Source organism: Daphnia pulex, chromosome 2 (genome assembly GCF_021134715.1).
Source record: "Daphnia pulex isolate KAP4 chromosome 2, ASM2113471v1".
Lineage (NCBI taxonomy): Eukaryota > Metazoa > Arthropoda > Branchiopoda > Diplostraca > Daphniidae > Daphnia > Daphnia pulex.
The window spans coordinates 12,372,335-12,397,611 of NC_060018.1; the positions used below are offsets into that span (position 1 = coordinate 12,372,335).

At 37.4% G+C, this 25,277-nt stretch overlaps 4 protein-coding genes, 4 long non-coding RNA genes and 1 pseudogene across 13 annotated transcripts; 5 read left to right on the plus strand and 4 right to left on the minus strand.

The window, feature by feature from the left end:
- Positions 1-536: 536 nt before the first annotated feature.
- Positions 537-2,704, plus strand: LOC124209065. The gene is made up of 3 exons (XR_006880765.1): positions 537-1,491; positions 1,567-1,630; positions 1,705-2,704. It is a non-coding gene; the product is annotated as an uncharacterized LOC124209065 (long non-coding RNA).
- A 453-nt stretch (positions 2,705-3,157) lies between these two features.
- On the plus strand, positions 3,158-7,258 carry LOC124207977 (annotated as a pseudogene).
- Positions 7,258-10,753, plus strand: LOC124204807. 3 transcript variants are annotated; one of them, XR_006879128.1, is made up of 10 exons: positions 7,258-7,401; positions 7,466-7,587; positions 7,687-7,770; positions 8,231-8,347; positions 8,421-8,564; positions 8,890-9,140; positions 9,253-9,312; positions 9,395-9,500; positions 9,832-9,968; positions 10,344-10,753. It is a non-coding gene; the product is annotated as an uncharacterized LOC124204807 (long non-coding RNA). The 3 variants fall into 3 exon arrangements; XR_006879126.1 differs by having other exon boundaries at positions 8,397-8,564; positions 10,344-10,746; XR_006879129.1 differs by having other exon boundaries at positions 8,887-9,140; positions 10,344-10,746.
- A 217-nt stretch (positions 10,754-10,970) lies between these two features.
- Positions 10,971-11,797, minus strand: LOC124206686. Its single transcript, XR_006879695.1, has 3 exons — positions 11,747-11,797; positions 11,372-11,530; positions 10,971-11,300 (listed from the first exon to the last, which is right to left on the minus strand). It is a non-coding gene; the product is annotated as an uncharacterized LOC124206686 (long non-coding RNA).
- Positions 11,798-13,818: 2,021 nt separating this feature from the next.
- On the minus strand, positions 13,819-15,193 carry LOC124205925. Its single transcript, XM_046603510.1, has 4 exons — positions 14,688-15,193; positions 14,562-14,624; positions 14,405-14,497; positions 13,819-14,339 (listed from the first exon to the last, which is right to left on the minus strand). The coding sequence occupies exons 1-4, from the start codon at positions 14,962-14,964 to the stop codon at positions 13,864-13,866; spliced, it is 909 nt and encodes a 302-aa protein (XP_046459466.1). The 5' UTR covers positions 14,965-15,193; the 3' UTR covers positions 13,819-13,863.
- A 19-nt stretch (positions 15,194-15,212) lies between these two features.
- Positions 15,213-15,708, plus strand: LOC124205932. The gene is made up of 3 exons (XR_006879511.1): positions 15,213-15,280; positions 15,363-15,467; positions 15,586-15,708. It is a non-coding gene; the product is annotated as an uncharacterized LOC124205932 (long non-coding RNA).
- Positions 15,401-19,277, minus strand: LOC124205907. 4 transcript variants are annotated; one of them, XR_006879501.1, is made up of 7 exons: positions 19,097-19,277; positions 18,894-19,041; positions 18,656-18,794; positions 18,209-18,580; positions 17,986-18,141; positions 15,778-16,093; positions 15,401-15,697 (listed from the first exon to the last, which is right to left on the minus strand). XR_006879501.1 is itself a non-coding variant. In XM_046603491.1 (6 exons), exons 1-5 carry the CDS (start codon positions 19,195-19,197, stop codon positions 17,987-17,989), a joined length of 915 nt encoding a protein of 304 aa, XP_046459447.1. In that variant the 5' UTR covers positions 19,198-19,277; the 3' UTR covers positions 16,124-16,246; position 17,986. The 4 variants fall into 4 exon arrangements, 3 of the variants coding, with proteins under 3 accessions (XP_046459447.1, XP_046459454.1, XP_046459434.1); XM_046603491.1 differs by lacking the exons at positions 15,401-15,697; positions 15,778-16,093 and adding an exon at positions 16,124-16,246; XM_046603498.1 differs by lacking the exons at positions 15,401-15,697; positions 15,778-16,093 and having other exon boundaries at positions 17,899-18,141; positions 18,894-18,967.
- A 360-nt stretch (positions 19,278-19,637) lies between these two features.
- Positions 19,638-22,745, minus strand: LOC124209431 (serine/arginine repetitive matrix protein 2-like). Its single transcript, XM_046607416.1, has 5 exons — positions 22,597-22,745; positions 22,192-22,255; positions 21,977-22,133; positions 20,403-21,918; positions 19,638-20,332 (listed from the first exon to the last, which is right to left on the minus strand). The coding sequence occupies exons 2-5, from the start codon at positions 22,222-22,224 to the stop codon at positions 20,005-20,007; spliced, it is 2,034 nt and encodes a 677-aa protein (XP_046463372.1). The 5' UTR covers positions 22,225-22,255; positions 22,597-22,745; the 3' UTR covers positions 19,638-20,004.
- A 39-nt stretch (positions 22,746-22,784) lies between these two features.
- On the plus strand, positions 22,785-24,613 carry LOC124209480 (28S ribosomal protein S2, mitochondrial-like). Its single transcript, XM_046607483.1, has 6 exons — positions 22,785-22,949; positions 23,019-23,271; positions 23,692-23,709; positions 23,763-23,811; positions 23,867-24,303; positions 24,366-24,613. The coding sequence occupies exons 1-6, from the start codon at positions 22,882-22,884 to the stop codon at positions 24,564-24,566; spliced, it is 1,026 nt and encodes a 341-aa protein (XP_046463439.1). The 5' UTR covers positions 22,785-22,881; the 3' UTR covers positions 24,567-24,613.
- Positions 24,614-25,277: the final 664 nt, after the last annotated feature.

Genomic DNA, 25,277 nt, shown 5'->3' on the forward strand with positions numbered 1-25,277 from the left:
AAGAATCTTTCGTACTTTACCTACAGTCTACCTAGCTTATATAGAGGAGGACATCCGTTAGTCAGTTTGCAAGGTTCAAAACACACTTGATTTACTCAATAACAAATCTAATTTCATTCAGTATCGTTATTGATATCATTTTTTACTCCCACCATGAATTTTCAAATATTGTTCAAACATAATTTAATTCTTTTTCCTATACAGAAACTTTTTAATGTGAATAATTACCTAACTTTTTCCTTAAGTAGCTAAGGGAGAACCCTGATGTTCAGCTAGATTTTTAGAACTACAACTAACAAATAGAAATAATTGCTAGTTAGATGTTTTAATTCAATTGTACATAGGGTAATAAAATTAGAGCTATCATTTCAGCGTCCTCAATTTAGTGCTCGGAAATGCGTAATGCCCTAAATAAACAAATTATTTGTTTAAATTCAATTGCAACTGCGGTTTTTAGCCGTGAACTGTTCGAGTGGATTATAGATGGCGTAGTCATTTTCAACGCTGTTTAAAGAAAAGGTGAGAGTTTTCAGGTTTTAAATTTTTTTTAAAAATTATTTATTCGTCATCATTGACATTGTCCCTCACATTTCCATGCAAGTCCGTGCAAGTCCATGCAAGTAATCGTGATTACTCTTATTACAAATGATTACGCTGACCCGTTCACCAGCAGAGGACGCCACTGGTGATGTTGCACCTTCACCGATAATCCTATTACCAGCCTATTACCTACGCCACTCATGCTATTATTAGAGTGGATCGCTCTCCAGGTATAATACTTAAATGTTATTGTTCGTGTCTTGATTAATCTCTCGGTAGCTGAGCCGCAATGAAACGGCTCCGCACTGGTTTTCCGGTACCATTGCTGTTGCATAGTACGGCATTGCGTACGGGACTAAAAGGCACAGTGACAGAGGGTGTGCATAAGTGTGCGTCCGCCTGTAAGATCACTGAGTTGCAGTGGCGTTGACAACCACCTTAATAAGCAATAAAGCAATTGCCGAGATTTTGAATGTTTTAGACGAAAAAGAAGAAGAAATTCAATTGAGGAACTAACTTCCCGCCTCGGTCTACGGATAAAAAAGGGAACATGGGCATAGCCAACGGTCGAAGTTCCCGGTGGCACAATTTACATCTAATTTTATTTCTATTTTTATCTGATTCGATTTTTCTATTTCAATTAAACAGAGAATTTCTCTTTGAACGCGATTGACGTCATCTAGGAGAGAAATTCAAAATGATTGCTGACTGTTTCAAACATTTCTGTATTCTACTGATGATATTGTGCTGTTGTTTCATCAGGTTATTTTCATGGATCATAGACATAACCAGTTCTCACTTGAATATTTCAAACTAAACACATCTTCAACTGCCAACATCAGCTTTATTATAGGCCAAAAACTGTGGATTTGTGCATTAAGTGAAGAAATTGACTACCACTTAGTCTTAACCTTCTAGTTATTTTATTGCATTGATCAGCAAAGATTATCTGTAAGTTAAGTAGGATTTACAGGATTAGTCACGTTTACAGCAATTTTGATTATTTTCTTCATTTTCTAATTGGAGCCCTCCTAGAACATAGAAGGCGACATGGAGGAAGCCAAAATCATAGGAAATCAGCAACAAAGAGGTTATTGAATATGTATTTTCCTAGATCACTTTTCGGGACTAATGGTAGAATTTATTTGGTTGTCAATCCTTTAGAAACAGCTGTCGTCCAGAGTCCAGACTTAAGACATTTTCAACCAAGAGTCCCCCCAACCTACGATCGACGAATTATCTCGATAATTGGAAATATGATATGGAATTTATAAGAAGATAATCAAGATATGCTGGTGATTGTTATCGAATAAGTTTGACCTGACTCGTTGAGTTTGGGGTTTTCATAAAATAGTTTTTTTAAGGTTTTAACTTGCTCGCAGAAAAACGAATTTGTTTAACTATATATGATCAGTGCAGTTTTGCCGATGATATTTAATAAGCATTAGATGTTCATCGAAGTAGTTTAATGGTGGTACTTAACGACGGAATGTTAAGTGACTGGAACCTTCTCTGTATTGACTCAATTTGATTTATGTGCAGGATTTGAAAAGCCAAAGAACTTAACGGGGCTGATTTTCTAACGTGAATTTGCCCGTGAGAATGTGAGATGGATAAAGCTCCCCGGAGGTATCAGACATTAAAGGCAGCAAATTTCGGCACACACATTCTTATGCCCATTTGTGTAGAATATTAGGTGAATGAATGTCTGAACTTGTAGCGTGCCTAACCGTACGATATGAGTGGTACATAGCAGAGGTTGCTGAAATTTCTAAGAGTCCTGTCGTTTTCATCCCTTTTCCGTTGGTCCATACTCTTATTTACTCCCCATCAATCACCCCGCAATTTTCCCACGGGGATTACTTTTTTGAGAGATATCTATGTTCATACGTACCAATCGTACCATCTCCCATCATATGCCTGTGATATAGCATTATAGCTTCATCGGCTTATAGTATTTCTTTAATTAATTTGTTTTCTATCAGTTTTCTCTCATCTCTGGTCGATTCTGGAAATAATTGCGAAAATACCGAAATAATTGCCACGGACAACAGAAAAGAAAGGGAGCACAGATATAAAAATATACTTCAGTGGAGATAAGTTCTTAAACAAATCACAAAACTTACACAGCGCACTTTCTATTAGTAGCGTGTAAAAGGAAATGAAAAAAACGATCACTTTCGTGTAGTTAGATGTCGCTAACATCGCATTATTTTTTATTTTCTAGTCACGCATGTCGAAAGTTCTTGTGATGCTGCTTTCTTTGTTTCTTCGTAATTTTATTTGTGTTTTTCGAATAAATTCAACGACATTTTTAAAAAAGTAAGTTTCTTTAATGACGAGTAACCTGAGCCCCGTTCAAATCCGGGGAACTTTTGTCTAGCGTAAAGTCGTAAAAAATAAAAAGTCGTAAAGTAAAACAAAATATCCGTTGAATAACAATTTGAAACTGATGTAAAAGAAAAAAAATGTCGATAAAATTAGTTCAGGTACGCCATAGTCTATTACTTTTACAATAGTACAACTTAATGCATTCTAATATGATTCAATTGCAAACAACCATAGCCTCCGATAGAAGATGCATAGCAATGCATAATCGCCCATTACAGTACCAAGCATGAACAGTGCCGCTACAAATTACAGTGCCTGTATGAACAGTGCCACTAATGCAGTGCCTGCATGAACACATGATGGCTGTTAACGAGAAGGCTTACCTTACGGTTTACCGCCATCTGGCGATATGAGGGATAGGTTTTTTTACTCACCTGCTGGGGAATCGAACTCGGGTCTCAAGATGTCATTGACCATCAAGCGACGACTCATCCAACTCACCTACCCATCCCCTTCTTCTATGGTTTAAAAATTATAATTTCCCGAAGGGATTTAGGGCGAGGCATTTTGGGTTTTGGGGTTGGTGGGGTTGTGGGTGGGGTTGGAGGAAAAAAAATTGGAAACGAATGAAATTCGCCTGCTAAGCTCAATAGATGGCTTTGGAGATTAATGAAATTCGCCTGCCAAGCGCAATAGATGGATTTTGAGTTTTCTTAAGTTACTTAGAAGTTAGAACTAATTCGGGAAAGAATGTTAAGGATTAATAATTACAGATAAAAATGTTCTGTTAACGTTTTCATGCCATAGCATTCCATTTGTCGTAATTATTAAATTTTTTAAAAAATGAAAAAGAAATAAACGGCAGCCACAATTTCAACTTGGTAAAATAAAAACAAAGCAGACGACTTAATCTCATACCTTCTTCTTCTTTGACAACTTTTTTGAGAAATCAAAATGACTCTAGAAGTTGGAGATGAGTGCACCGAAAAAGAAATCGATGTCATTTGACTTGGGTGCTCAAAAGAATCATTGAGCACTCGGAGGTTGAAAAACTCATTGACGAACTGAGGACGTCAGCCCAACATCAGACAAACCAAACGGATATTCGTTTAGTGGAGAGAAACTGGCAAAGGTTTTCGTTCATTCTAGATCAATACCAAGAGCAACCACATTTGATCGATTCACACCTCGATGGACTACTCACTAAAAGCATCAACATCATTCGAGAGGATTATGTGACGTTCAAGTGCTGGATTATGAAGTGAAACATGTGGCCTCTGATGCCTCTACTTTATATCGAAAGTCAGGGGCTACAAAGTTGTAGCAAGACATCTTCCTCATGAGGTAATGTACTATAGAGTTTACCTGTGATGTAATCGTCTAAATCAAAATTCTTTCTAGACTGCCGATCTGGAGCCTTTGCTACATTACTTGGAAAACCAAGACGCTGGTGTGCAACTAAAATGGGAGACTCATTACGGCTTGCTTCTCTGGCTCAGCATTGTAGTTAAAATCCCATTCCACCTTCATGATTTGACACCAGTACTTCAGAGCCAATCATGGAAAGGTAAGAACAAAATTAAACAATATTGATGTCTTCTGAATTAAGATGATTAAAATTTCTTTCAGAATTCTAAATGTCTGTAAGAAATACCTGGCTGGGACAACAAAAGCTCAGGACATGGCCTTTTATGTATTGGCAATCTATCTTACAAGGCCTGATGTCAAAGATTCCTATCTGACGGGATTCATCAATTGGGCTCGTGAGTTTTGCCCTTTTGTTTTCAACTTGAAAATAACTGTCAAGCTTACTGTTTTTATTTCCAACAGGCTCTTACCAAAGATAGTGCTCAGTTCAAAAAAGGAGTTCTTTCAAGGTTGGCCGGCAGATTCAAACATGGGCAAAGAGAACAAATGATGGAGCATGCACATGCTGTGCTGCGTACCATCCTGACGATTAAATTCCAACCGTTAGAATTGCTTATACAGTTAAGAAACCGTTGGTGAAGCTGACGCAGCGAATAGGTGAGCCCCTTTTTCGATTCATTTAGCTGGAAGTAATTAAAACGTTTCATGTATTTCTGAATGGCAGGTTTGATATTCTTGAAACCTCGAGTTGCCTCTTGGAGATACCAGCGGGGCAGCAGATCATAAGCTGCCAATCTGCAACAGAGCCAACCCGTTGAGACTAAAGCAGCTATTTCGGTGAATGATGAAGATGACCACGATTACGACGTGCCGGAAGAAATCGAAGAAGTACTTAACGAGATCCTGCAAGCCCTCCGAGACAAGAACCGTGAAGTCCAGTACTGAATTTAAATCGCTTTCATTTTTTAAAGCATTCCTTTGTCATGAAAATCTTATTTTTACAGGTACTCTGCAGCAAAAGGCATTAGGCGGCTGACCAGTCGCTTATCAAAGAACTTTGCCGACCAGGTTAGCTTAATATTAATATGAAGACGTAATAATAATCAGCCTTATTCATTGTTGTTGTGTGGCTTACATTCAGTAATTCATGTATCTCAATAGAAAACACTGAACAATATTATTATTATTACAACGAATTAATTATTAATCAGGCAATTGAATCGATCATGGAACTTTTTTCACTCTGGGAGTCGGATATGGCCTGGCACGGAGGATGTTTGGCTTTGGCCGAATTAGGTTAAAATTGTCTTGAATGTTGAAGCTTATATCTGATTGTTAAAAAACAAATAGTCTCCCTCTTCTTCATTTTTAGCCCGTCATGGATTGCTGTTGCCCCAGCGATTGTCTTCTGTCTTGCCTTTTATGGAGCAGGCCATGCTGTACGATGAGTTACGCGGTAACTTTTCCGTTGGCTCGGCTGTACGTGATGCCGCTTGTTACCTCTGCTGGGCTCTTGCCCGATCCTACGACCCGTCTCTGCTCCAGCCATTCGTCCATCAGTTGGCTAAAGCCCTAGTCATCACCACCGTGTTCGATCGTGAGGTCAACTGCTGACGGGCTGCCGCTTCTGCCTTCCAGGAACACGTCGCTCGACAGGGCACTTTCCCTCACGGCATCGACATTCTGACTACCTGCGATTAGTTCGCTTACGTAAAAATGCCTATCTCCAACTCAGGTGAGTTTCATTCTGTTTCAAATTCATTTCATTCTGATAACAATTCTCTTTTCTCTCCAGTCTTTTCGTGGCGCAATACGAAGAGTACCGGCTGCATCTCATCCAGCATTTAGTGGATCGTAAAGTAATCCATTGGGACACGGTTTCGACAGCTAACATCTCAGGTATGGCATGGTGGTGCAATTGAACTTTGCTCATTTAACTTCAGTTGTTAATCAGAATTTTTGTTCAGGCCTTGCATCAAATGACGTTCCTCGATCCGGAGAGTATGAAACTGATTCTTTCTACTCAGATCCTTCCTCGCTGCACAAATCCTGAACTTTATTTACGGCACGGAAGCATTTTGGCCAGTGGCAAAGTCATCAGCGCTCTTTGTCAAGTGGCAAAAGACCATCAACGTCGTCTGCCAGATGAACTTGGTCAGTTACCGCTGGTCATTTCTTACTGAATTATTTCTACAATGTTTTCACGATCCTTTAGGTGATGCCGCGATGGAATCCATTACCCAAACTTGTATCGACATCCTGGAGGAGCGTTTCTGGCGGAGTTTCGGCGGCGATCAAATACGCATAGCCGTTTGCCATTTCATCCAAGATCTTAGTTCGGGGGGTTTCCCGTTGCTGGACGCTGTAGTCGACCGTTGGTTGAAGGCGTTACGAGAGTGTCTCGCTTCAGCCGATTCAAATGTCCAGCAATCGGCCATCAGCGCCGTCACCGCTTTGATTTGCGAATACTTCCGGCATCAGCCAGTGGAGAAACTCACTGCCTTGTTGAACCATTTCCTACCCGAGGTGACGAGCAACAACCAACAGGCGAGAGTAAGAAACGCACTAGCCCTGGGCTCAATGCCTCGCTTCCTCCTCACCGTTTCTTTGCCGAAAGTCATCCAACAGTTGTGCACCTGCGCTCTCATCACCGACAAGACTCTCCAATGGGCCGAATCTCGAAAAAATGCTCTGACAGCTCTTTCGCTCGTCTGCACAACCGTTGGGATCGCCCCATCCAGCCCAGGTAAAATGACAGACGGCCTCATTTTCATTTATTTTGAGATAAGTCTCAATTTTATTTATTATTACACAGGTGGGGTTGATCAAGTGACACTGGCCGGAATATTCCGCACATTCATCGATGGCTTTGAAGATTACACGGTGGATAGCCGTGGAGATATTGGAGCTATCGTCCGTGAATCGGCAATGTATTCTATTCAGGTTCCGTTTAGAATTCTTTTATTTCAAATAAAATAAATCGAAAGAAAACATATGAATATTTCTACAGGTTGTTTAGGTATTGACCAACACCTCGCAACCAGACCTACTTGAAGCTGACCTGATCCGCTCCGTATTGCATGCGGTGGCTAAACAATCGACGGAACAAATCCGTCGTAACCGGTTGTTGGCCCCCAACTTCTTTTCTTCTCTCGTCTACTGGTACTTACAGAAAACAACTTAATTCTTAACTTTAATACCTATAACGAATTGATGTTTGTTTTAGTGATCCCACCATTCCTCACATTGAGCAGTTGGAAGAATTGCGCCATGGTGCCTGCTGTAGCTGTACTTTCTCCCCAAAATGTTGTCTCTTGCTGCATGTTGCACATTTCGTGAAATGAAGAAGTAACAATGTTGATTAACTTAGAAATAAGGCTTTCTTTGAATCAAAATTCTTCGACTTTGTTTCTGATAGTAATAGAGCTTTTATTTATCTTTTAACAGCCTGATGAAGTCCAAGCTTCTTCATTGCAGTACGTGTACGTGATAGCTGACGTTGACGTGGAATTAAGCTGACGTAGAATTAAGGTTAGTCTTTAAGAGGGTCTCTGCTCTCTAATATATTGCGAGAAAAAATTGTGATGTAAATAGGAAATCTGAAATGGTAATAATGTACTCGTAGGGTAAATCAATGGTTAGCATTTAGCCTTATATTTGTCTATGTATGTGTGGCCCATGCATCTTAGTTTTGATTCAAATGACATGGTAACTACTTCCTGCTTCTAATCAAGACGGTGTTTATGAAAAGATATTCATCAGCTTGTAGAGATTGGTAATTTTATGGTTTGGAACAGAAATTGACATTCCCTGTTTTCTTAATAATCTGAACTGAAGTTAATAGTTACTTTAACCAATAAATATTTGATTGCTTAATATTACAGTTGTCAGCTTAAGTTAAACTTTCATTTTTGTCTTAATTTGAAAATTGCATTTTGTAATTTATTTTTCATGTTAACAAAGTTATTGGTCTTTTGCCTTGTCCTTATAGGTTTTCATGGACGGTTTGATGATTGAGCTGTTTTTTTGTTGTGGCTGTTTGGGGTGCAGTGGTTTTCCAGTTGCGAGATGCGTAGAAGTGCAGCTTGTGCAGACTTATTGTTTAATGGTAAATGAATTATTTTAACTCGATGGAAAAGATAATTATTTTGTTTTAGTAATCGTGTTGGCTTCTACACCAGGGGGCAACTTGCTGGTGTTGGCAACATGGCAAGCTTATTCCGCTGACGTCAGAGTTCTATTCCGGGCGCTGACAGTTACGTCAGTTACGGTGTTCGTGATCAGTGCCGTCAACTTAAACATTCTTCTTCGCAAATATCCCGAAGGTAATTTAGGTTTTACTTCATTAGGGTTTCTGAATGTAAAGATTTTTCCGATTTGAGAATTCTAGGTTTATTATACTATATTTCCATCTTGCAAATTGTAGATGCATTAATAAAATTTAAATGCTGAGGTTTTTGAATAACAGTGAGAGAACTTTAGCTTTGTACTTTGGGTCTTGCCTGCGGTACACATCTGTTCTTGTCATTAAAGTCTTTCGCTTTAGGTTTTGTTGGTTACTTGTTGGACAGTAAGAAATAGGAATGAAGTTAATTTACATTGCCACTTAATACTTGTCCTTTGATATTAACTAAGTTTCTTTCCAAGTAGGATTAATGGCTTGGTGAAGTCGAGCTTTTTCAAGGCAGTCCAATGTCCACTTGGATTTGTTGCAGCCAGCTGGTTAACAGTGTTGTGAGCTGTTGTATGAAGACCAGGCGCTGTTGTGATGAGCTTCTGCATGCAGTCTGTGGTGCTGGTGTGCCTAAGTGCTGTATGCTGTCTGTAGAGTGGTGCTAGCTTTAAATTTGAAGAACTCACTGCCTTATCAATTGAGTGTTTGAATCATTCATTTTATAATTGTGAGCTTAAGTTAGAATTTCAATTCTTTTTTTTACTTCATATATTTTATTATTGTTTTTTTTCACATCTCAAAATGTTTTTGGTGTTCCTTAATGTTCTTTTGCTTGTTAGGTTTCCAAAGTCAGTTTTAGTTTATTTGCGTGGTTTATTTGGTCTACAGTTCATGTTTGGGTAAGAGACTTCTTTCATTATTTTTTGAAGAATTTGGTAAACTTTAAGCTTCATTACTGTCATGCACGTGGTTTTGTTGCAGCCAGTGGTTGAAAGGGGGTTCAAGTCAAATTTAGCTGCAGGTTCTGGAAGCAATCTACATTGCTGGTGTCATCCTGAAATGTAACAGCGATAGTCATCTTGAAATGGTAATTTGATTGTGATATTCGGTTGTAATTTGCGAAGTTAATAATTCCAATTAAAATTGTATTGGGTCTTGAGTTTTTGTAAAAAGTTACCTGCCCCATCAGCTTTTGCTGAATTGTAATTTTCTTTGATAAAACTAAAACATGAAATTCCATATTTTTTTATAAAATTTTGATGCAACCTCGTCTTGTAATTAAAGTAATTTGCTGCTGCTTAAATTTAATGTTAATTTTAATTTAAACTTGACATGATTATTCTTTATTTCTTCCATCATGTTTTTTATGTGTGGTACAGGCTTATTTGTAAATGACTGGTTTCTCTTTTTCGCAATAGGACTTATGACAAACCTATCTACCTGCCTTGGCGATGATGATGCATCAAGTTGCTGCATGCTGTCCATGCAGCTGGTGTTCTCCAGAAATATTGAAGCAGGAGTTGAGACAAAGCTGCCTTGAATACTTTTAGAAGTGGTAATTTGACAGAATTTATTGACTGCTACTTTGAAAATGTCTAGTTCTCTTTTATAAATCTGTGTTCAGTCACAAGTTTAACTCTAAACTTACGCAGACGATGTGTGATAAGATAAGTTTTTGTGGGAAGTTATTTACTTTAATATCAGATATCTGTCCTTGTCGATTTTCTAAAGAAGCAAGCAAATTTTCGATTTTCTCTTATTTTTGCTATCCATTATTAACATTAAAATGAGTTAATCAAATTTACTGAATTTCCTCTTATCCTAATATAAACTTAATTTTAATTTTTTTTACCAACTTGGCAGTTGTCACCATTAGAAAATTTTAAGTTCCTGTTAACTTGATTTAAATTCAATTTTTTCTTTCTCACAGGATGGTGAAAATGTTCAGCGGTTTCGTAGTCTGATTCCTGTTCAAGATTTTATCCTGGATTGTGCAAGTCCTTGCAGTAACTGATTCTGGTGTTAGCCTCATGTTGCTGTTGTGAAAAAGGAGTTGATGAAAATATTTTATCTGTATTTGTGTTTCATCCTAAGTAGGCTTATGTGATTGATGAACTTCAACGTATGTGATCGAATCCTCCAACATGATATGTCGCAACAAAACCTATAACAGGGTCATCTTAGATGATGAAATTACCTCAACCATAATTGTTTCATCTACTTATTATTTGTGTATCAAAGTCAATCCTGCAATTTTTTGTTATACTTGTAAACTTATTATAGAAATCTGTTTTTACATTGTGTTACAAATAAAAAGTAAAAAAAGAACAACAAAAAAAATTCTTAAACAGTTATCAACTTAATTAAAAATAAAAAAATAAAAAATATTTTTTAATTAAATAAAAATCAAGTTAATTAAATTAAGTTAAAATAAATCATTTAATTACATTAAGTTTAAATGAATTAAGTTAATAACAAATTTATGTATTAACCAGAATTGTTGAAATTTAATAAACAAAGCGTCCGGTACAAGACAAATTGTTTTTCTGTGCAAATTTAAAACAATTTATAACCAAATAAAACAAACTGATCTACTCTTTTTGTCTCATTTGGGTGATAAATTGCTTTTGAAACTCGCACATACAGTCAATCAAGACAGGGGGAGACTGCCTTAATTGACTGCAGCCAGGAAGATTACCCAGCCGAGTGGCGGGCGTTGGTTAGTGGTTACTGGTTAGTTAGGGAAATGGGGACACAGAAAAGAAGGGAGCTCAGATATGTCTAACAACTACACAATTTTTCAGTCTTGAATGACAGCATTCTCTTGAATTATAGCATCACCAATGGATGAAGTCCAATGTCCATGATAAGTAGCGAAGAAGTTACCCTGTAGACAGAATGAACATTGATTAGTTTGACAATAATTTTCAGCAATATTTGAGCAGCAGAAAGCAGTACCTCAAATCAAGCTTAAGGAAGTAAAAAGGGAGATTCAAGGGAAGTAGCCAAACTGGTTACCAAACAAGGTAGCACCTTGTTGACTGTCACAGTCCTTTTTCTTCAACATGACTTTTCTTAAAGTCTGTCATGCAAATTTAGAAACCAATAGTTTAAAACCTGTAAATAAAAAACAAGAAAATTAAGTCACCTTGTTAATAATTTGTGTCATCAATGTCCTTGACAACTATGATCTAAAAGAATAATTAAACAGTAATCTGTATACTGCAGTTGAAATCGTCTTATAACATTAGATAGATGTGAGTGCAGATCAATACTTTGAATACATGTTAGACTGCAACAAAGAAAGTTCTGTGACATGACAAGTGAACTTACACATGAAACCACCAAACAGTTAGCCGAGGTTCTCTAGAAGATGGAATGGAGAGATTGGTCCGTGATGGGGTTGGTGATCTAGCAAGTCCAGTTCTTACAGCAGATAATTATGATGAATCCTAATAAAAGATGAGAAGATTGTATGTTTCAAAAATACTGTAATAAAGCTAGTGTTGGTAGTTACCTGTGTCATTTCGATGGCACATTTTGAATAAAATAGTCAACGGTAGGCTACGTTTCCTCCTGTAAGTTGATGAGAAACACTAAGGTTATCCAACATGTACACCGAATAGAACACATCACCGACAAGTTACACACGAAATCACTCGAATTAGCCTATGTGTTCATTTTTAACTTAGCTGAGGATAGATTAAGACAACCAGCCGCCATAAGCCAACATCGGACAACACAATATTCCTTCACGCCATCTATTAGACACGTCCAAAACTGACCGGCTTTAGTTTAGATAGTCACAAAAGTCACAAAAATAATCAAAAAGACCATTTCTGTTTGCTTAAACAGGCAAGGAGTCTTTAGAATTGTGCAGAGAACAAAGCTCACTTGCTAGTTTTATGCAAATTTTCCGGAAGTATACCGGAAGTAAGCGATAGCGCCTCAACCATTGAGCTGCGGACCAAATAAACCAAATATTCGTGATCTACGTGAAATTTGGGGTCGATTAGATGTAATTTAAACGAAATCCAGATTTTGGCCAAAATCGAGAATTTTCCTGAACTATAGTTCAGGAAAATTTTCAAAACCGGAAGTACGAAAACGTACAAAAGAAAACATGAACTTTACCACAAATTTGACGAGGATCACGAATATGTGGTTATTTGGTACGTCGAATGAATATTTACTGAACTACTGACTGAAATGAGAAAACCGGAAGTAGAAAAAAACACATTATTATTAAAATCTAACAAGTGAGCTTTGTTGCCTTTACAGAAACTGAAAGTTTTCACAAAAAAGTTCTTTGTAGTAGTAGCGAGAAATTTCTTAAGAGAGGTGCAAAGTAATAACTAAACTGATTCTGACATCAAAGGCCATGCCGTCTAGCGTCAGAAAGAAGAAACGTTTAAATTAAAAGTAACATGAAAAAGATGTCCGCTCTAGCTCGGTGACACTCAATTGAAAGAACTAACAAACAAAGGTAACACATAATTTTCATACTCACGTAATATTCCCCCTGTCAAATTTCACCAAGAAGCCACCACGCAGCATCACACACCACAACAGACGAAATCCCCAAGGTGATAATGGACGCCAGTCCAACTTCTACACTGAGGAGAAGGCACTCAAGGCAGTGATATCCGTTCATGTTCCTTGTCTGTAAGTGATTCCCGACGTTTTGCACCTAGGCAACAGTGCTTGGACAGTGGATTGCTGAAAGGAAAAACACCCAGTTGGTAAGGTAAACCTGCCTGTTATTCAGAATGTGTTTCTATTCATTGTGGCATTCTACTAGGCTACATACTACAAGGCAACAGCAAATGTAAAGTCAATCACAAACGATGGTGAAGATGAAAAATCCTTTCCACTCTACCCTGTCTCACAACAACAGCATGTTCCGGGCTCATGCAATCCTCACACTAGGGACTGCACATCTGATTGTTTATTCATTTTGTTCACAAAATTTAACTAATGATTCTTATTGCATTCTTGGCTCAATGTTTTCAGAAAATTTCAGCTGAAGTTGACCTAGGTGCAGCCTTAGTGCTTGTGAAACAGAGATTAAATCAGAGCTATAGATACCTGGTCAGTTCATGGCTGTGTTGGCTTCCCTATCCCGGTTTCAGGGTAAACGTAAGCCGATTTGGAAGAATGAATGAGCGCCTCTAGTGAGTGTGTCAGCTACTACGTGAAGCCAGCCAATCAGGAAGGGTCTATGAAAAACTCATTGGCCAATCACAGCTTACTTTTCTACAAGAAGTAAACAATAATAAAAAGGAACAAGTATCCAACTGTCAAACCTCTAAGTCTTTTCTAAGTGTCCAAACATTCTTACATTTTATTGTTTGGTTGTGTAAATTGTTTATTCTTTCTAAGTGTCCAAACATTCTTACATTTTATTGTTTGGTTGTGTAAATTGTTTATTGTTCCGTTGACATAATACATTACTTCTTGTTTTGAAAATATACACTTTTCACATTATAATTTCCATTTGGTAGTTGATCCATCGAAATGCAATAAATCATTTGTTTTATTTGATCAAAAGACCATATCCAATTCTTTGGTACCATTGATGAAGTTACTAGTGACTGAAATGTCACAAAATTAGACTTGAAATTAGTAGAGCTTGCTTCCATAGAAGGTGATGTAACTGTCGAATCTTCAATGACAACAGCAACATTTTCGTTCATTACATCAGGAAGTGGATCAAAAATTGCTTCTTCAGCAGCCTGGTGAGTGTCCATTGATTCTTGAATAGTAGAGGTAGCTTCCATAGAAGGCGATGCAACTGTCGTATCTTCCATGACAACAGCAAGATTTTCTTTGATTGAATCTGGAAGTGGATCAAAAATTAATTCTTCAGCAGCCTGGGGAATGTTGATTGATTCTTGAATAGTAGAGGTAACTTCCATGGAGGGTGCTATAAGATAAAATTTAAAGCAATTGCTCTTCAAAATAAAATATAAAGAGAACTATTATCAATACCTGTACTGTCAAATTTTTTTCTCTTTGACGTAGTAGGTATTTTGTCTACTTTTGGTCGTTTCCTTACTGATGCATTGCTAGCATTTGCTTCCACTACAATACATATTTAAGAATTGCGTTATTTGATATTAAACAAAATAAACATATTTAAAAATACCATTAAGGTTATTTCTCCATTTGAAACCATCAACATTTTGCATTGCTTGTCGACTAGGTGTATCTAAAATGAAAATGGTTCAGTTTCTGTGCTTTACAGATTATACAGGAAATATAATATCAATACCATTTATCAGAAAATGTTTGGGAATTGCTCCAGCATTACGATTCCTACGTTTGAAAGGATGGAACACGTTCAAAATTTCAATCCCTGATTTAAAGTCACTTTCGTCAAAATGACGGCAGCAAATACGTGAGGTGCTCGTCAAATTGCTACATGGAATTAGTTCTTGCCATTTTGATAATGAAGTTTTAGGAATTGTAAACAGGGTAACCTCGTTTTCTTTTTGATTTCCTTTGTAATATGTTGTTTTACAACCAGGAACAGCACACCTGCCAACCATTTTTACAGAAATTATGGTTAGGCTTCATTCACGTAATACACGATGATGGCCGCCGTATTCACATATTACACAAAAATGGCCGCCGAAAGTATTCAACGTCTTATCACTAGATGGCGCTGATTCATTCTTCCACTTCACAACTTCTGACAAGCTCCGCCCTAAAACCCCCTGAAAATCGGCTTACGTTTACCCTGAATCCGGGATAGGGAAGCCAACACAGCCATGAACTGACCAGGTATCTATAGCTCTGATTAAATGGTACGGATCCAATAGTGAAAGCTATGTCTTCTAAAGCCAAATAGTTTCTATTTGCAAGGTACTTATTTTATCCAGCAATTAAAATTATAACTGTGGCATTTAATAAGTATCACATTTCAGATTAACTTTTTGCATTTAAGTCATAGTAAATCTCCAAAATATTGCTGCCTTCCCCAGATCCAATTCTATGCTGCTATTTATTTTGAGGACAACTGCCAGACAATACTACTACTAAAGAGGTTGAGGTGAGCACCATTTGCTGCATTCTAATTTAGGGAAACTTAAGATTGTCGTGTTAAAGTTAGATTTGAGGTTTTACTTGCTGTCCCTACAATATATTTGAAAACACAAATACTTTTGCAGTGAAGTTTTGAGCACGGAATGGGACGTACCCTACAGCCGGTCGGTAAAATTGACAGCCGTCAGAAAACTTCTTCAGATGATTTGGCCCAGTGAAAATCATTTGCTAGATTACCTGTAAAAAATACACACAGAAAGATTTATCATTCAGTAACCTCGAAGAACACAAACCATCAGTCAAAATAGTAGAATTACCTTCTTCAATTCCATAATGAAGAATATCGAAGTACACCGTAATGAGTAGAAACACATTTTTGATATGGTTATTGTAAATTTTTCCGCTTTTTTTTTCGACGTTTGGCTTATTAGATGGTTTTGTAACGTCCAACTTTTTTTTAAAGAAGGAAATTCCATGTCTCAGTTCAAAATAGCTCGCGCTCGCTTGACAATGTCCGATACTTAATCCTAAAAATTTCAACAAATGGGCCAAGAATCCAACATCTGACTGATGAAATAGGAATGCCTATTAGCGAAGCAGTCAGCGCACCATCCGGTCGAAGTGCCCACGGATCTATCTCGATAAGAAATGAAATGCTATTTTTACGTCTTCTATTTAAATCTATAAGAAATACGGTGAAATCTAGTTTTTTTTAAGTGGTCGAAATTGATGATGAAGAAAGCAACCTTTTTTCTGATGAACACGGGTCACTATTACGCTGATGAACTATAATGAGAATAATATAATGAAATATAATGAGGCGAATGAGAATCGATTTCGTCATCTTATTATTCATATTCACTTATCTAGTGATGTTTCGTTAACGATAACGGATAACGTAAAAAGTCCGTTAACGGACCTTTTTTGGGGTTCGTTAACTTAACGGATAACGCTAACGTTTGGCATTTTTCAGACGTTATTTTCAAACGTTATTTTGTTTTTAACAGCGCTGCCAAATATGAAATTTTTTGATTTTTCAAAATGAAATTTGTATTTTTTGCGCGCTTTCAACATTTTACTGTAGTAGGTTGACTATGAAAACGAATTTAAATAGCAATTGACAGTGAGCAGTAGTCTTCTTAGCTTCTCTGAGGTTTTTTTTTTGCTTTCAAAACGTGGCAAACGAAACTGTATAAGTAGAGTAGGTAGTAGGAAAACAACTAGAATCAGAGTGTAAATCTTTAATGTCAGATTCAGACTCTGATGCTCCTGTTGACGGTGAAGAAGCGTGGCATCTGCGAGGTTAGAAGATCTCAAAAGAAGATTTATATTCATGCGATTTCATGTCAGATTAAAGAGATCCTGATTTCGACTGCTCCTACCTTCTAGCCACTTCTCTCGACTGCATTGAAACTGAACTTTTAGACTACTTCCACTTTGCAAGTCACGAATTTGATCCTTCTAAGGATCTACCAGTTCAAGATGTGATCTCTTACTGGAAGAATTTGTCTGGTCGTTTCCCCTACTTATCCAAATTGGCCTATAATTTACTGGTTATACCAGTTTCTTCGGCATCATCTGAACGCGAATTTTCCATTGTCGGATGGCACTGTCTAGGACACAAAAATAGGACGGCGGAAGAAGTTTTGGCCGCAAAAGTCTTCCTCACTTGCAATAAAGATTTATTGAGGCCTTTACTTTTTTAGTTGGAACTTGTTTTTTTTTTCTTTTGTCTGTGCGTTTATTTAATCCACAGTTTCTGTTTTTTTTAGTTGTTAATTGCTTCATTGTGACATTGTTCAACGCCAGCAGCAATTTCAATATAAGTAATCAAGACCGTGACTGATTTCAGTGATTTTATAGTGCAATTTTTTAAATTAAATAACGGTAAAAATAACGTCGAATTTTCGTTAACGGAGACATTTTTAACGGCGTTAATTAACGGCGTTAACGAACGTGAAAAAATGAGACATCGTTAACTTAACGGATAACGCTAACGTTTAGAAAAAGCACTAACGAAACATCACTACACTTATCTTCTACTAACTATCAGATTGCCCGGTTTGATCGAGTAAATTAAACTTACTAATCCTGAACAGACGCTAGCTCAATATTTACCCTTCCCGTAGTGTAGTGCATACCGTGTGATTACTAGATGTAATCTACAGTACCTTTAACTTTTTGTTAAAAGTTACCAGAGAAAGTTACAAATTACAATCAACAAATGAAGTTATGATTAACGATATTATTGACTGGTTTGAATTGTCCAGTTTCAGGCATTATCCAACTAAATTTAGAATGATCAAGATAAGATAGCACTCCCGAAATTTAATCTAATTAATTAACAGTTCTACGTAGAAACAAGAAGTATGTAGTGCAAAACCATAAACCCCAAATGCAAAATAACCATTGCTATACTAAACAAAAAGTCGAAAGAGAAAAAAAAGAACAATTTAATCTTTCTGGTTAAGCGTTGTTCAAGTAGAAAATCACTATCTGATTAATTTAACAAGAAAAACGATTACCTTATAGCTGATCAGCACAAAACTTGACAAGATCCTCAGAATTAGCAAATGAAAAAATAAGAAAACCGTCTACGTCATCGACATGAAAACTTTCCAAATTTTCACATTCAACAACGGGCTCCACATTAACAGATCTGACTGCATTGATCAATGGTTCTGCATAATAAAATAAACATATTATTTAACTAAATAACATCTATCCAAAATACATGCATACACTTACTTCTAAGTTTGGTTGAGCTGGACCTCGCCTTCATCATTCTTGCATGTCTCATATTCAAATCATTATCGGTACCTCGGTATCTCTGAGGCCGAGTTTTTTGTCGAGTAGATATGCGAAGAGGAATTTCAGTCATGCTTGAACAACGATAAACAAATGGTGCAACAATAGAATCAGAACTAGGTGCTGTTGTGCATTCAAGAGAAACACATGGAGTAGAAACTTCCTTATCACCCTCTATGAAGGGGATCAATGAGGAAGGCGATGAAATCAGTAACTCGTTTTCGGGAAGACGAACACATTCGTAGGACCAGGTTTGAGTGTTATCGTTAAATAGTAATTCACGCTGTCGACTCGTCAAGTTCTGAGGAATACCTACATAAAAGAATTTTATGTTCAGCAAAGCCGCCTATTAGTGCTCAAAACTTAACCAAATAATTCATTTCCCACCACATTCGTCATTGGTTAATATGAGCTTTGTTGCTTCAATTTCCACTACAGACAATGAAGTTTTTGAGGTTTGAAATTCACTAACTGCATATTCGTATTGTTTCAATTGGCATTCAATATCTGACTGCAATTTTCCCGACTTGACATTTGAATTAACATATTTTTACAAAGTTGTAACAATTTAAAATACAAAAGAATTTAGAATAGAACACAATCTTAACTTAAGTAATTTATATACCTTCTTAAGATCAGCAGTTTGACGAAGAAACAATGTTGGAATGGAATTTTTATTTAAATACCAGATTCTATTGACTGAAGTCAGACATTTTTCATCAAAATGAATAGAGCAAATGAATGATATAGGCAGAGAAAGGGTTGCAGGAGAACTGCAACAGAGAGTAGGTTATTAAAAACTACCGCAACTGACATAAGACTATTTACCGAAACAGAAAAGGGGCAAGTTGTGAAGATATTCCATATTGTAGTTGAAACCCACAGACGAAACACTGACGGTCAGCGATATATGCATCTATGTCAAGCATATCATGGAGTTGTTAGGCACGACTCAATTTTGCCTAGATGGAAATGCTACTGCTGTTTACTGAAGTCAAGTGCTGACTGCTGACTTTGACTCTTTGCCTTAGATACATTGTTGCCATTCTTGTGAATTGTGATTTTATTATTTCACCAATCACCTTTCACCAAACTATATATATAGGATAAATGCTTTTTTTGTAGCCTACAATCCTACATCTAGAAAACAAGTTCATTAAAAAAATATATAAGTCGAAATTATGGTGATGTGATCGATCAAAATTGGTCGGGTAAAGGCAATTCGCTCATCAACGCGGACATACTAGAATATTCATATTTCTTTTTAATTGAGCATTCAATGTAAACTAGAAGCAATATTTAAATAAATATCTAAACATATCTAAGCAAGGCAACAAAAAGGATAGAATGAGATGGGACAATGAAGTTGTAAAACGCTAAAACTGATCTATTGCACCCTGAATGATACACAGTAAGCACAATAGTGGCGTCAAATCACACTTTACAATCAGCAGAACAGTTAGTATATTATTAAAGATGTTATGATTTGCTATATCACTGTATCTGCATTATGCTGCCCCTGTACAAAATCTAAGGAGCATTTTCCATTCGTAAATTAATTCGTCGGTTCGATTCAAGTCGATTCTGACGGACGGTGAGACGATAAAACAAAGTCTTACATGTGGAGTCTAAACGACATACCACAAAGTCCATAAAATACAAACGAGAAACACAATCCTTTTAGTTCCAAAATATCCTATAGTCTCTTGTGTCAGAACTGCTAATCAGCCGAAACGCTATCGTCTCCATCCAAGTCTGCTGCGAATAGAAGAACTCATCGAACTTGGTTGGACGACTTCTCCTCGATTATTGGTAGATCTATAATTGGTCCAGTCAGGGTATTCGACAGGGACGTGTGGACCGTGAGTTTTCACCCAAGCATGTTCGTAGCCACGTCGCCACAGTTGATAGCGATGCCACCAAGCTTCCCATCGCGACAGCTCCTCCAACGTCATATCGTGGCCGAAATAACCTCGATCTGTATAATATTTGTGACGAACACGAATGTCATCCCAGTCTCGTGGTAGCTGACGAGGAGGCTGGACGTGTCGGTACTGATCGTATCTGAATAACGAGAATAAGAAACAATTAAATCACCGCAAACACATAATTAAAAACTGAAAATAAACGGAACCTTTCATGCCAATCTCTCCATCTGTCATCTCGTGCTCGTTCGTCTTTTCGAATCGGTTCTTCAGGCGGATGGACATGCTTAATTTGATGGTGATGATGATGATTGATGGGCGGTTGAGATGATTCGATTGAACGTTCCCTTGCGGCTTTTGCATTCGATATGACTGGAGCAGCGCTAGCTTCATCAATGCTGACGTTCTTCTCAGTCGTCGCAGCTCCCCCGACAGGAGCAACGATTCGCAATTGAACCAACTCCAAATTTCTTCTTTGAGAACTCAACTGGGCCAGTTTTCCGAATCTCTCCGACAACGAAAGGCGAGAGCCCAGGTTTCCAGATTTGAGTTCCTTGGCAGCATTGGGGCCTTCTCCTGTGTCTTCCCCTTCCTCTTCTTCTTCGCCTTCTTCCATGTCGTCGTCGTCTGTTTCAGAGCTAGACTCGTTGGAGCTTGAATCTGATTCTGAGAGTGCACGACGCTTTTTCACGGGCGATACAACTTTATTGCTAGCTGAAATTGGGCGTTTGACAGTCTTGGAGGCAGAAGTTTGCTTGGCGGCATGCAACTCTTGGGCTGGCCTGAGCTGCTCCTTCAATTTCATACGAGGAGGAGCAGGTGGAGATTTGGGTTTCAAGGCAGATCTTTTGCGGTAGCCAGTTTCTTTTGAACTTGAACTAGTCGATGATCCACTGCTGCTCGACGAAGAAGACGACGATCGAGAAAAGGATGAATGAGATAGTGAAGAGCTGCTTCGACTGCTCGCATCGTCGCTCAAGCATTTCCGACGTCGTGCTATTGGGGATGTAGACGACCGAGAAGGCGTGCCGGAATAGGAGCGACCACGTTCCGGCGGAGAGACTGGCCCACGTCGCGTGCTGGATTTAGTCTTCAAACCAGCAATCTGCTTTCTAGATGGACCATTATTTTTCTCTGTCTGTCGAAGAGGACTTCGACTACGACTGCGGGATCGCAACGGACTCTTTTTCTTCACAACCCTGTCTTTCCTGGACGCTAGTTCACGTCGGTTTTCTGCTGGCTTCTTGTTCAAATCAAGTCTACTCGTTCGACTGGCATTTGTTTTTGCAAATCTGTCAGAAACCAATTTTCTTTCGTGTGAAGCTCCGTTGCTGGGACGTTTACTCGAATCAGATCGTCTTTTGACATCTGAATTTGGGCTACGATCAGAGCTGGAAAAACTACGTTTAATCTGAGGACGGACATTCTTGCGCTGCCCTCCTCCTACTCCTCCACCACCACTTCTTTCTCGATTACTTGTGGTCCGTCCTGATTCGATTTTATGGGCACGTTCGCGAGATCTCGAACGACGTGCGCTTGTTTTCTCACGAGAACGTGATCTTCGACTTCTACTGATGCCAAGTTCATTTTTGTACATTTCTTTGAATCCACTGTGACCCCAACGATCAGGATCTTTGGCTTCTTCGTCTAATAACTTTTTTGTCCAACGGTTCCCACCTTCCGTTCTTGCACGTTCCATCACACGTTCCATGGAATCCTTGCGACCTAAAGATATTAATAATGAAAATTATGAAGAAACAAACAGAAACTGATAAAAACTCACTAGAAAGCTTGTTATTTCTTCCACGGTCTCTCCCAGACTGGCTGCTGTTTTGGGATTTGGAAGCAGTTCTATCATTGGTTGAGCTTGAACTTTTCTTAACTCCACTTGATGATTTTGCTAATGCTTGCAGCCTATCTTTGATATCAACTCTGCTGTCCTGAAAAAAGAAATCTTGAAATGTGTAGATGCAATCGTTAAAACAGACAAATAAATACCTGGTCCTGTTGTGCTCTTCTGGGAGATCCCATATTAATTTTGATATGTGGATGTCAGGAATAGCTAAATCATTTTAAAAAGAAGTTTTGTCAGTTTACATGGTCTACTTTCAAGAAGGATGTGGTATGTTTGACACATGATTGGAGTAGACTTCTACGACAATAGTTGCTGAAACAATATTGAGAAAACAGTAAACAACCTAATTCCTTTATACAGTTAATGCAAATAAATTAAATAATCCCTCTTAAAATTCTTCACAGATGGAATATTAACGATTTAATCAATATTATAATTCATCCGGTAGAGATGGAGCCCTTTCCACTATCTACCAGACCCGACATATGATGTCAACATGCAGTGATTATGGCATTGAATTGAACGTAATTTTATCTCTAAATACTAACCTTGGATAACTTAAATTTCAACAAGAATGGGATTTAAAACTTCACTGTTAAATTAATTCAAAACAATTGCATGATTCCGCTCGAGGTCTATGACGCTTTGAGAGCTTCAAAACGATACTACTGCCGCTCGCCATCTATACTTCGTTGCCGAAGCTTTTCTTCATTTTAGTCTTCATTATTGACGCAAAGTTGTTGACGAAAGGTTGACATTCATTTTCGAGCACCCATTTAGGCCATTTTTTCTCGATTCGTTGTTATTTATACAACACAAATACACAATAAACGATGGAGTACGAGGCTGCTGTGAAAGGCCGTTTAAAATTGAAAGGAACTGCTAATAAAGATATTCAAAAGTAAGTTTATAATTATCAGCTAAGGTCATACCATGTTCTTTGTTTATAATTTGATTTGTCTTCCATTAGGAAACTTAAGAAGAAGAACAAGGAAAAGGCTAAGAATGATGGAGAGTCTTCTAAAACTAAAGAGCAAAATGAAACCCCACAATCATACAAGCAGCCTGTGGTTAAAACAAAGGCTCAATTGAAGTTTGAACAGATGAAGGAGGAACAACAGAAAAAGCGAATTCTAGAAAAGGCCTCTAAGACTCACAAGCAACGTGTTGAGGAATTTAACAGACATCTTGACAGTCTAACAGAGCATTTTGATATTCCTAAAGTCAGCTGGACAAAATAAGTTTTCTGGAAATTTTATGTGCATAACATTGTCTCATTCAAATACATGATTTTCAATTTCGTACCAGCTGTAATTAGTTCATTAATTTTATTAATAATATTTGTTAAATCCTCAACATGAAATTAGGAGATTATTTTACAATATTCTATTACAAATATTCTACATTTCTACATCTTCGATTTAGTTAATCGAAATTTTTCATCGCGTTTTTATCTCATTCTGTCGTAACCTAGCAACAACGGGTGCAACAACATCGTCTGCTATTAACTTCTGAAGGAGTAGTGCGGCGAATTTTTTTTCTGCTTTCACGATGATTAGAACAATTACAAATCGTACAGCTCGACTTAAATTTATTTTGCAAAGTACTGTCCTTTCCAATCCTTTCTTGTTTGTTTTTTCTAGGTTTCTCCTGGAAATTTGGTAGGTGCTTAACACAAACATGTTCACTCACAAGTGATACTTCTCACTGCCAGAACGCAACAGCTTTGAAAGTTAATCAACCAACTGAGCTTAAAGAGAGGGGTATGATAATTTGGAAAATTGCAAATCTTAAAATTATACCTTGTTTTACTTGTAGAATTGAAGGAAATCACAAATCCTCTCCGATTTCCTGATTATTTTGGTGTAAGGAATCTGTTCAGACTGAAGGATTTGTTTGATGCAAAAGTGCACTATGGACACAAGGATGGAACACTGCATCCCAATATGAAACCCTACATTTTTGGATCTCGACTAGGTCACATCATCTTTGATTTGGATAAAACAACTGAACTGTTACAAGATGCACTCAACTTCACAGCCCATATAGCCTATAAAGGAGGAATAATTTTATTTGTATCTCACTATCCACAACACACTTTAACAGTAGAAAATGCAGCAAAAGAAGCAGGGGAATATGCTCATGCAAGAGAATGGGATTTCCATCTCTTGACAAATTCTGAAAAGATTTATAAAGGTGTAACCCGATTACCTGATCTTATCATTATGGTTTCCACATTGAACCCCCAGATGCAGGTATTTGTACAAATCTTACAGACTTAAATCTCAAGCTTACTTGTTTACATGTGTGCATTCAGGAACACACTGCTGTCAGGGATGCAGCCAAAATGTGTATTCCAACTATAGGAATTGTGGACTCAAACAGCAATCCAAATTTGATAACTTATCCAGTACCGGGTAATGACGATTCCCCAACAGCAGTTCGGTTATATTGTAATTTGTTTCGCGATGCCATCTTGTTGGGCAAATCTAAAAAATCAGAAGTACCATCATCTTAGATCCTAGAGTATTTTTTGTGAAGTATAATAAAATGGATTTCACGACATTTATTTTCTTTCTTAATTAAGTTGTTAAAAAGAAAGCAATAGCCAAGTGCACAAATTTTAACCAAAACATTATACAAAATTGTTTACATTTTCTTACTTGATCTAGTTATCGTTATTGATTTTTAAAGAAAACTAAACCCGCCCAAGGTACTACAATGAAAGTTCATTACACATACTTTATCATTATAAATTGTAATAGTAAATTCACAGAAAAATTAAGAAAATGAATTCAATTTCAGAAAGCGTTTATTAATAATTTCGACAATTTGTTTAAACGGCAAACACTTGAAATTGAAAAGAAAAATTTTTTTTTTGTTTCTTCTGGAGGTGAAACTAAGAATTTTTATGTTTTTTTTTGTTGTTTTGAAGTCGACTTCTTGAGGGTATACAGATGGGAAGAAGTGCATAATGACACTTGAGATCTCGCTCATTCTATCAGGTCACGTTCGGTAATGTTCATCAGCAAACTGTCGCGTTCGGGATATAAAGCTCGTGCAATTCGGCGAGCACAGAGTCACAATCGGTATTAAGAGGAGTACGAAAAATTCCATCCAAACGCAGTTGGGCGAGAATTTTGGTACGATACATGTTAACAAATATACAATTCACATTCAGGTAGTGGGTCGGCTAGATTATGTATATAAAATGTAACGGGCGGCTTTC

Bases quoted from the DNA above. Each gene is read 5' to 3' on its own strand.
- LOC124205925 (XM_046603510.1), bottom strand. From the start codon at position 14,964: ATGGTTGGCAGGTGTGCTGTTCCTGGTTGTAAAACAACATATTACAAA. The intron at 14,625-14,687 runs GTATTGATATTA...TTTTCATTTTAG, and splicing joins CAAACATTTTCTGATAAATG to ATACACCTAGTCGACAAGCA. The intron at 14,498-14,561 runs GTATTTTTAAAT...TATGTATTGTAG, and splicing joins ATGGAGAAATAACCTTAATG to TGGAAGCAAATGCTAGCAAT.
- LOC124205907 (XM_046603491.1), bottom strand. From the start codon at position 19,197: ATGCTTGACATAGATGCATATATCGCTGACCGTCAGTGTTTCGTCTGT. The intron at 18,795-18,893 runs GTATATAAATTA...TCAAATGTCAAG, and splicing joins AAACTGCTGATCTTAAGAAG to TCGGGAAAATTGCAGTCAGA. The intron at 18,142-18,208 runs GTAAGTGTATGC...TTTATTATGCAG, and splicing joins CAGCTCAACCAAACTTAGAA to AACCATTGATCAATGCAGTC.
- LOC124209431 (XM_046607416.1), bottom strand. From the start codon at position 22,224: ATGGGATCTCCCAGAAGAGCACAACAGGACCAG. The intron at 22,134-22,191 runs GTATTTATTTGT...TTCTTTTTTCAG, and splicing joins GAAGAGCACAACAGGACCAG to GACAGCAGAGTTGATATCAA. The intron at 21,919-21,976 runs GTGAGTTTTTAT...TAATATCTTTAG, and splicing joins AAGAAATAACAAGCTTTCTA to GTCGCAAGGATTCCATGGAA.
- LOC124209480 (XM_046607483.1), top strand. From the start codon at position 22,882: ATGGAGTACGAGGCTGCTGTGAAAGGCCGTTTAAAATTGAAAGGAACT. The intron at 22,950-23,018 runs GTAAGTTTATAA...GTCTTCCATTAG, and splicing joins GCTAATAAAGATATTCAAAA to GAAACTTAAGAAGAAGAACA. The intron at 24,304-24,365 runs GTATTTGTACAA...GTGTGCATTCAG, and splicing joins CATTGAACCCCCAGATGCAG to GAACACACTGCTGTCAGGGA.